General features: G+C 39.0%; 1 protein-coding gene across 3 annotated transcripts in view; it reads left to right on the plus strand.

Moving 5' to 3' along the window:
* TSHR (thyroid stimulating hormone receptor) overlaps positions 1-10,652 on the plus strand; it is a 67,064-nt gene that overhangs the window by 17,167 nt on the left and 39,245 nt on the right. For 2 of the 3 annotated variants that reach the window (XM_026088887.1, XM_026088888.1), the window contains exon 2: positions 6,401-6,472. The exons of the other annotated variant lie outside the window; for it this stretch is intronic. In XM_026088887.1, coding sequence (XP_025944672.1) covers positions 6,401-6,472 — 72 coding nt within the window. The remainder of the gene's footprint in view (positions 1-6,400; positions 6,473-10,652) is intronic. 3 annotated transcript variants of the gene reach the window in all.

Genomic DNA, 10,652 nt, shown 5'->3' on the forward strand with positions numbered 1-10,652 from the left:
TTAGAAACAGGATTGTTTCTATGTAAATACAAAGTATTTTGAAGTTTACCTATATACTCTGACACTTAAAAAAGCCCTTTTTCTCACTAAAGAAAACAACTGTGCCAGCTTTGAGAAACAGAGTCTTTGCTGAAGGCTGGGAAGACCAGAAGGGAGAGAAAGTAGGAGCTTTTTCAGTCTTTAGTTGAACATCTGTAGCACTTGACCTTTGACCAAGGAACTCTTTACATTCCTGGCTGGTAGATATTTGGGGCAGAGGAACAGAGAAAGGACAAGCAGTCTACTATGTTTCTTATCAGTTGCTCAGGCTTCATTTCCCTGATAAGTGCAATGTAGACTCTTCCAGGAACATGCAGCCTAAAGTTTTGGTGTAAATATCAAAGCAGAAATAAAATTTAAAAACTTCAGCTGACTCTCTGGCCTCTGAAACGAAGAGATGCAAACTAAATGTCATCCTCTAAAACTTAAAATGTGTTTTTGAAACATTTTCTTGACATTGTTAAACAACTTATTTGGTAAAAATTTGCTTTTGTACTTTTGCATCTTTGCAAACCTTGGTTGCACAAATATATTGAAAATTACTTCAGACTTTGGGTTCTTCTTTTTGAAACATTTTATGGATAAAAACTGAAGTTTTTCTCCAGATTTATTGATGCTTTTAACCTGAATGAGAAAATAAAGGTAAAAATAAATGGTAGTATTCAAGTTACCAGAGGAACAATTTTTATTAAATGGGATTGAACATTCTCAAGTGTGTTATCAAGTGTAATATAGAAAGGCTTCGCTTAAGTGAGTCTATTAAACATGTAAGTACTTATAGTCACAGTTCTTCTCACATGGAAAAGAAAGTCATATTTTCCAAGTAGTGCTTTTTCCCTCATTCTGAAAAAGCATACTTTCTTAGTGAAGGTACTGTGCATGGCTGGATACTGGATTCACATGTTAAATTGCAGAGGGAATCATGCAGGTTTAAAGAAAATTTCTACTGTGTGCAAGACAGAAAGAATCACAGTCCATTAGCATAATGAATGCTCTAATAATTTATCATATGTTCACACTGTATATTATGATTGGTGCCAGAAGCTGGGGTTAAGCCCTGAGCTGCCTTGTTCTTTTATTTCCTAAAAGGCCCTAAACTTCCTGACACTAAATTCCAAAACCTGCTGCTTCCCCAGTCTGAGGAGCATATTAACACACTTGGGTAAGCCTGCAGTCTTTTTATGCAGCTAGACCAGGCTAAACTAAACTAGAATTACTCTCATTTTTGATCCATCATAGACTGTTCTGGTTGAGAATTTTCTCAGCCTCTCTTCTTCCCACTGCTAAGACTTACTATATACCCCCCCCCCCCAGCTTTCTCTTACCACTGGTGATTTTTAGTTCTCTACCAATAGTCACCCACAGATTCACACTTGGCAAACAGATACTGAAGCACTAAAAATTTTTTTGCAAATTTTAAAATTGATTTAGTAGGCAGCTTAAAATTAGCAGTAATATATCAGACCACAGGTTTTTAAAGCTCTGAGAGAACTGAAGCTCTGCAGACGGCTGTACAAAAAGAGGTGCTTAAAAGTTTGCTACTGGCCCCAGGCCTATTGCATTGACCATTTTATGGTCTGCATAATCACTGATTCTGAACTCAGTCAACAATTTGTTAACACACGTAGTTAAAGAATGGCAGCTAACAAACGCTAATTACTTTGTCACTAAATGTTATTATTTAGCATATTGTTTATGTATTAAGTTTATTTTATGCCTGTAATTTCTCCTTAGAACTTGAGTTACTCATGGATCTTTGGATACAAAAGCCTTGTGTCAAACTACTCAGTAGTTCACACCTGCAATGTGAATATAAATATTCGTTGATGGTTCCTTTGTATTACTTGGCTTCTCATTTCTTTAAATCAAAACCTACTAAGTTTGAAGCTTTACTATAGCTTCATTTTGACTTGGTTAGGGTTCTAGTTTAGACTTCTGATGACCTTTTATATACCAGAATTGGAGAAACAGAAGCGTCTAATAATTGTCTTTGTAAGTGCATAAAGTACAATACAGCTGATTTATTTCTAATGATTTAACATCAAACTTTCCAGAGCTGCACATGAATATACAAACTGTAATGCTAAAATAATGGCCAGAACTAAGTAATAGAGCTTGGTAAATATATTTCAGAAAATGGAAGCTTTGCCTGGCTTCTGTTTTAGTTACGYGTTCAGAAAATGTTCTCTGTAAGAATACTATAGATCCTGGTTTTCACAAATATTTTTCCCTCTATAAATTTTGCTTTGGCAGACTTTGTAGACATTGACCATTTGTGCAGGATTTCTAGTGGCCCAGAAATATCTGCTGCACAGATAGGGGTTGTTTAGCAGCACATGCATAGTAATTCTAACACTTCAAGATGCTGCCACACGTGTATGGTAGGTCTAATGGGTCCAGGAAATATCAGACTCAGCATAGAGGTAATAATACAAACTATACACAGACATATTTCTGTCTGGCAAACCACAGACATTTAAGTCTTTACCATTTTACAGTATTAATTTACAGTATCAATTTACAGCTAGGAAACCATTTTACAGTCAGATTAATAGAAACATAACTTATAAAGCCATTATGAATTATTAGTGCCTAAAAGCTCCAGTTTGCAACTGAAGCCCTCTTTCATCACCAGAATGATAGCTGTGACATTCCCAGCTCCCAGCATGTCCCACAATGATTCTAGATCCATGGGGCTCATGTACTGCCAGGTTCTCGGTGTCTCGGCAGTCTATATTGCTGTTCAGTCCCTTAAGCCCTCTACATATAAGATACAGTCAGACAAGATGCTGAAGTGAATCCAACATCTAATGGCTGCTGGAAGGCGCAATTCTGTTCCTCCCTTCCTTCTGTTGTTCCCAGAGGCTCAGACCCCTCTCTCCCCTCATCTGAGTAGTGGTACTCATCCAGCACCTCAGTGACCTGATTATTTTTCTTGCTAGAAAATGATTAATTTTTATTGTTCTGGGTTGCTTTTGTACTAGATGAATGAGCTGTATTAGCTCATTAAAGGGTCAGGTGAGTTCAGAGACAGCAAAACCAAACCTTTGGGCCAAGTAGCTCGGAGCAATGGAAGAGTGGCAGAATTAGTTATCCCTCCTGTGATGGCAGGAAGCTGTTGGTTTAGTTCAGTCCATCTTACCTGACTATGCCTTCATATACTTTTATCATTTAATATGCAGCACCAGAATACCTAGCAGTATAAGTAAATAGTAAATTTTGCACTCAAATTGCTCAGAATTTGAGGTAATATTTTAGGCCAAATTGAGATCCTGTCAGGCATTTCTTCTTCAGCTTAGAGCTTACCTGTGGACTTTTAAATTTGAATCTTTTTAAGTTTGTTTACCTTCTCTGATATTGGTTCATCTCACAACTAAGTTAGTTCTCTTGTCATGAAATGTGCTATTGCTTTTCTTTGCCTGCCTAGGACTTTTTCTCTATATTCAGTCTCACTTCTCTTTAGGAGTCCTTTTATAAACCCATCCAGTGCTACCTGTGCTTTCTTGTCGTATTTGCAGAAAGTTGATATTTCTTTAAACTCCAGCAGACAGAGGAGAAGAAACATTATTCTTCCACTTCCAGCCAACCTAATAAATTTACCCTCTCTTCAGTCAAAATAGTTTTTAAGGCTAAGTTCCTTCATTGTGTCTATTCTTGGGATATTGGAAGCCTTGTCTGGAAAGTTATAAATGCAGAAGCATTTTATAACACAGTGATTTTGTTAGCAATTACTTCATAAATATTATCCAGAATTTCCAGACTCTTCTGATGGGATGTGTAAATTTGAGGTATGTCAACAGAAGACTAATGGGAGCTCAGTTAGCTCATCTGTAGCACATGAATGGTGTGTCTGACTCAGCTCATTATCAGACACAGATGGAGAGGGCCGAATGGTTGCCATAAAAGGAGGAGGTCAACAGAAGACTTAGGATAGGGTTGAGGGTGACAGAGCACTGAAACAGGTTGCCCAGAGAGGTTGTGGAGTCTCCTTCTCTGGAGATATTCAAAACCCACCTGGACGCGATCCTGTGCAACGTGCTCTAGGTGACCCTGCTTGAGCAGGGGGGTTGGTCTTAGACAATCTCCAGAGGTCCCTTCCAAACTCAACCATTCTGTGATTCTGTGATAGTGCTTAAATTCTTGCTTTTCCTGGAACATAGAATTATGGGTAAGAAGTAGGTTAAGTGCAAATTTCTGTGATGACTGGCCATGGGAAGTAACTATGGCCATCATGAGTCAGCTTTTTGTAGGCGAGCAGAGCACTAGAAGGATGTAAAACAGATTCAAAGTGACCTTGGATAATCCGAACTGGCATAACCTGTATTTTTCTTGGCTCTTCTGAGCTCTGCTAACAATCTCAGGGAGAAGTCTTGGGACAGCTTTCTGAATGACTGAGATTAAAGAGGAACAGCAACTGGATTTGCACTGTTTTGTATACTGGTCTAACTGGATCCTATAAACTGACTCCACGACAGTGATGCAGGCAAACTTTTGGTGATTTTTTTTCTGTTTGAACAGCTACATGTTTTAAATCATTCACTTTGTTCTCCTTTAAGACTTGTTAAAATCCATCTGATACCACAACTTCCTGAGTCATTATCCTCAACTTCCTAAAAGGCCTGGAAATGCAGGTAGATGTTGAAACATGATCAAGATCAGAAAGCTGTGTTGGACTACCAAGGCAGCTGTTTTTTACAAACATTTAGTCTAGGACTGCAATGATAGAAGAAAGCAGTATTATGAAGTGGAGGAGGGAAAAGGGTGGGAGAGTACTCATATGGATGTCAAGGTGCTAGGAGGTTGAGGGAACAGGCTAACAGGCTTCTGAACCAACCAACCTCCCCCTGGTTGGGAGCTTGGTGAGACCAGGATGTAGTGTGGTCAGAAAGAGAAATATCAACTCAGTGTTGGATAAAAACAAGTCTCCAGGTTCTTCTTGTTCACTGTTGTAACAAGTATATGGAGCAGTATATGGAGTACTGTCTACTTTGGAAGTAGACAGTAGCCTTTCCCTATGATGGTGTGAGTGTGCATTCGCTTAATCTATATTGATACTCAGCTTGGAAGTTTTAAAAACTTCTAGACATATTTTTATTTCTAGTATGCAAGTTCCTGGAGTTTGATAAATCTTAAGATAATAATATTTAGTTTTCTGTATAAATCAAATATTATAATAAGATATTTCACATTATGGAACAGAAAACATTATTCAACTTAGTGATCCTAATGTATTCATTTCTTGATACCAAGTTGCTCTTAAACAGCAGGTAAGGGAAAAGGTTTTCATTTGTTCTTGATTTTTTCTTCAGATTGTTCACTGATTATATATTAAGTGTATTCTCAGATGTACTGGAAAACCAAAAATTACCTCATGCAGCAATGATAGGTTGTCACTGTAAGTCTAACAAACGTTATAGGCTAATTCTCCAAAGCACTCTGCACTTTTTTGGAGGAGTCAGTCTGCTAGAGATCCATTCTGTGAAGAAAATTGGCTGTTGGTGTCTCTTAAATAGTGCCTGTTTTTCTAAATCCTCCTGCAGAGGGGGTAGGACACATAATTCTGTTCTTTCCTGAAGTGCAGCTTTAACTGACTTAAGCTAAAAAATAAGAATGTATACTGGGAAGAAGAACTAGGGAAAAAGAATACTGTGTTTATTACAGAGTATATGGAGAATTTTATGGAGGTAGAATGCAATTGCTTTAACTGAGTTTTGGCTGGTATACCTGAATTTTAACATTTGTTTTATCACAAAAAGTGCTATCAGCTCTTTCCAGAAGCCACAGGTGGTCAGAATCCTGATTTATGCTATTTCTGTTTTTCTGTTTTCTTTTTTAGGTTACAATATGCTTTCAGCAGTGTGCTATGCTTGGCATCAGGCTGTACGTAGCATGTGGAGGAAACTGTTAGAGTTCCATTACTGTTTCTGATTTAGAGAGGCTTTTGCCCTGATTAGGTTTTTGAGATTATGGTGATGTTGCCACTATGATAAGCAGAGACAAAGCACTGCTTTTTTTAACGTGGCGGCAGCAGTGACACGCATTTGCTGAAGGCCCAGATTTTTTTTTCTTCTTCTTGTTTGGAAGCAGGGATGCTGGTAACGCTCTGGGATTTGGGGAGATGCTTAATTACCACTGAATGCTGAATTCCTAGGAGACACAATTCAGAAGCTTCTATTTTAAAATGAGGGAGCACACCAACCAAGCCAAACCAAATAATGAAACAGGAATAGAGATAAGGCAAAGATGGAAACCCTGGGAAGACATACAGGAATTTTGGAGCAGAGCTGGAGTTGTGTAGGACTTTTTAACGTTAAATTGGGCTTACCAAAGGATATTAACTGCCAACCTTTTATTCCTTTAGGAGATTTATGGAGACTCATCTAAGGACAATTCCAAGTGAAGCTTTCTCCAATCTCCCCAACATCTCTAGGATGTAAGTTCTGTTTCTGATATTATTATTTTTATCTCTTTTATTAAAAATCACCTTTCTTTCCCTCCTCTCCCAAATTCTCTCTATGTGTATAAAATCTTATGAGACTAAAAAATTCTTGTACCATTGCTAGCTCACTATTTGCGTTTCAGAATTGCAGCTGATCTTCCCATTGCTTATAGTCTGACCTGGCTATAGGAAGGTATGTTAAGCATGGATAAGGGCATACTTTTATTGAAATAGATGTGATAAATGAGTCTGCAAGACTTTTTCTTTGCAGTACACAAAATATAAGAATGGTTTCATTCCAAATAATGCACATATTATATTGCTGGTCCAAACTAAAATTTGTTTTCAGCTCCCGTAATGATTTGTAACCCATTTCAGTTGGAAATTCTGTAGCTTTTCTACAATATGAATGGACTTTCACAAAAGCATTAGTATTTGTGGGGTACCAGAGGGACTTATCAGTCACTTTCATATGTAAACATGTGCACAGATACACTAATAGACAAATGCACAGTGAGCAGCCTCTACATATTAGCCTCACATCAGCATTTTCCCATTGCAAGTGGCTACCTGCTCGTGCACTGTATTGGTTGTTAATGTCAGCAGTCCTGAGCCGGAGTTGTCCCAAGTTTGTTTCTTCTTCTTCTTGGTAGCTGGCACAAAATCTAGCATCTTGCTCATGGCTAATTGACCCAGGGAACTTCTCTGCCATCTCCCAATTCACTCCCTAGAATCACAAAATCATATGATTTGGAGAGGCCTCTAGCCCAACCGCCTGTTCAAATTTGGGTCAACTATGAGGTCTGAGCAGGCTGTTCAGGGTCAGGTCAGGTATAGGTACAGTCTGGTACACAGCCTTATCTGTGTCCACCGTTAACTAAATCACCTACCCTGTTCAGCAACAGGCACTCATTTTCCTTATTCAGTGTTTTATTACTAGTGTAGTAGTAGAAGCACTTCTTGTTGTCCTTGACATCCCTTGCAAGACTCAACTCCACCTGAACTTTGGCTGAATGGTTGAGATGGATTAATATTTAACAATTCATAAAATGGGAGTTAGGGGCGATCTGAAGGTCTGCCTAATTATAATATTTTATAGTTGCAGATAATTGCATTGAAGTATTGACTTTCTGAAACCCTTATAAGTAAATGTTCCTGAATATCTGCAGCCTAATCTATCTCACTTTCCTCAGATAGGTGGCGCTTTTTTTTTTTTCTTTTTTCTTTTCTAATTCTCCCTTATGTGCCTTAACAATATCAGGTATGAACCTGATAAATTTTGTTCAAAACATATTTTTCTCAAATTTAAAACAATATAAAATCTTCTTTGGCTTTTATTGACACATCATCCATTTCTTAGATGCCTTTCAGATTGCAAAATTCTCATATAGTAATATTTATAAATTTGTAAAAGCATGTGTTCATCTGAAAAATTCAGTGAACTTTTCTCTAAAAACATCTAAACTCCAAAAAATTCCGGTGGTCAAAAAGGCTTGTACGCTGAATATTCCTAATCTTCATGGCACTAGAGGTAAGGAAGTGTTATTCATACAGCCTGTCCTTAGATCACTTAGTGATCAAGTAGCCTAAGGATACTTAGCCACCTAGTCTCCATGGGCTTTATGAATCACTGACAATCTTTTGGCTATGCTGTTTAGTAGCAATAAGGTAACACATAACCATTCTTTTGCATGGTTTAATCACAGTTTACTGAAGAGGAAAGTAAAAAATTAGAAAGTCCTTATGGTCTTGAATGACATGAATAGGCATACATGTCACTTTATTTGGTTCATGATTTCAAGGCTACCTGGGCAAAAAAATGTCAATTATTTTCTCCAAATTATTCTTCAAAGGCAGGATCTGAATGTAGAGTTTTACCTTCCCCCATTCCACTTTTATGGGTAGCAAACTAGCATAGACACAATCAAATTCAGCAGTGACCTACCTAAAATCACGACCTGAAGTGGTAGCGTTACTCTCTCTCTCTCTCATGCGATTAGACTTATTTCACTAAACATTCCTATTCTTTTACAGCAGCTGAATGGTGCAGGCACTTCATGGAAGGAAGGGGTGTTCACGTTGCCTATCTGCATGCAGCTAACATAGCTCTCTGCTTTTCCCTTTTGGCTGAAAATCAAAGATATTCCTCTAGAAGGGATCTGCACTGGGCTTCTGGGGTGAAATGCTTTCTGGATTACCGCATTTCTCTTTTTGTTGTTTACCTATAAAAATAATTAGGGGCTTAAATTTGGACAATATCAATGTCCTTCAGGATTTTTCTCACTGCATGACTACTGTTACAAATCACCAACTCCTACCTTTTTATTATAAAGCGTGGGTTAAGGAACCATCACTTGTATTTTAACTAAAATGTGTGTGTGTGTCTTGGCGTCTGTAATGTACCACACGTCTGATCTTGCACTCACAGCCCATAATTTCTATCAGTAATGAAAATTACCAGATATTCCTTGCTTGATAAACTCAGCTAGAAAATGTTCTTAAGTTTCAATAGGATACCAGAGAGTGTGTTTACTGTTCCAAATACAGAGCTTTGTTTTGCTATATAGTTTCTAGTATATCATTTCCACAAATAAAACTTTTTCTTATCTGTACTGAGTAGAAAATTTAGTTGGCTTATGAACCTTGTTTAAACAAAAATTTTAGAGCTACTATTTCTCTTAAATTAATACATATCTATGTACTCTTGCTAGCCAGAAATAGGGATTGTTTCCCTTTGCTGCTTTGTCACAAGAATGAAACAAGAAGCAATTCAGTGAAATGCTCAAGTGCAAAGTTAATTCCTGTCAGAAATGCAGCAGTGCACCCAGGTGCATATGCTTCATTTTGACGATAAGGCCATTGAAAAAATGTTTTATAAGGTCTTCAGATGCAATAGAAATTTCTATTTTACAGCCTTAAAGTCAAAAATACATTACATCTTGGTAGAAGGGCTTTGTCTGGTATTTCCATCCCCTACTGTTTTAGTACAGGCTGAACATATGGTATTTTTAAGGTCAAGGATAAGGAACCTTTTTCCTGGGCTCAGAGGGGCCAAGGAGGACACTGGTGATGCTCTGGAGTCATTTCTGTGAGTACCTCACAGGTACCGGAGCTGTAGTTCCCCTAACAGTTTTCTCCACAGCTGCTCCATACAAGGTAGCATCCCAGCATTGCTCAGCGCTCTTTGCCGGCAGCCCCATGCAATGCACAGCATTTTCCCTGTGCACTGTGTTTCTCTGTGCAACACAGTTCCCCTCCGCCCCAAACCCCGTGCTGCACGTGGCTTTCCCTCAGCTGGTACCACGACACTGTTCCCACATTGAGCACACCTGCACCTTGGTGCTCCCACACCACAGAGCACCTCCCCTGCTCCCCAGCGCTAGCCCATGCGGTACTTCCATGTCACAGGGTCTTCCTCACCACCCCCAAGTGACAGCTAGTACATTATGCTCACTAGCTCCCCAGCTCGGGGCTTCAGTTGCCATAGGTGCTCCTGGTTGTCCTCTCATGAGATACCCCACGCATCACTGAGCTGCCCGCCATCAGCAGCGGAGGGGAGCTGGAGCAGCCGATAGGCAGTAACGCAGCACAGACAGAGGTGCTGAGGCTGGGGAGAAGGGGACGAATGTGGAGAGAGGGAGAAGAAAGAGCAATGAGGGCAGAGAGGGGCCTTGTGGCTACTGCCACATGCTGATCTGTTTTAAATCCTATTTGCTCAGGCTTCTCCATGAATGTGTAATAGTGATTAAAGAGTTAGCTGCAAACTGACTTTCTCCAAACTACGTCATGTATGTGGGTTTTAAGTTATGACTGTCCTTGCGATGTGTCGGAGGCATTTTGGAACCCTGCAAATCAAACACAGCTGCTATAGAGAGAAGGTGCGGAATTCAGAACAGGAAGTTAAGCACACTCTCCCTCTCTCTTCCCATCCCATTATGTAACTCTTTCCAGTTCTGTAGGACTGTTATTATTATCATTTCTTACATTTGTGTTGTATGATGTTTGGGCCCATTATCCAGGGCCCCAAAATTTTCAGAAGTACTCTGTGAACACTGGGAAGTGAAGATTTATGCACCATTAATGTGTGTTTCTGTTCGGCATTCCTGTCTCCAAGGCGATTGTCAATGTGTTTGTTTGTTTGCTAGGTGTTTGCTAGGTGACACTAAAGCAAATA

Source organism: Apteryx rowi, unplaced genomic scaffold (assembly GCF_003343035.1).
Source record: "Apteryx rowi isolate R43461 unplaced genomic scaffold, aptRow1 scaffold_793, whole genome shotgun sequence".
Taxonomy (NCBI): Eukaryota; Metazoa; Chordata; class Aves; order Apterygiformes; family Apterygidae; genus Apteryx; species Apteryx rowi.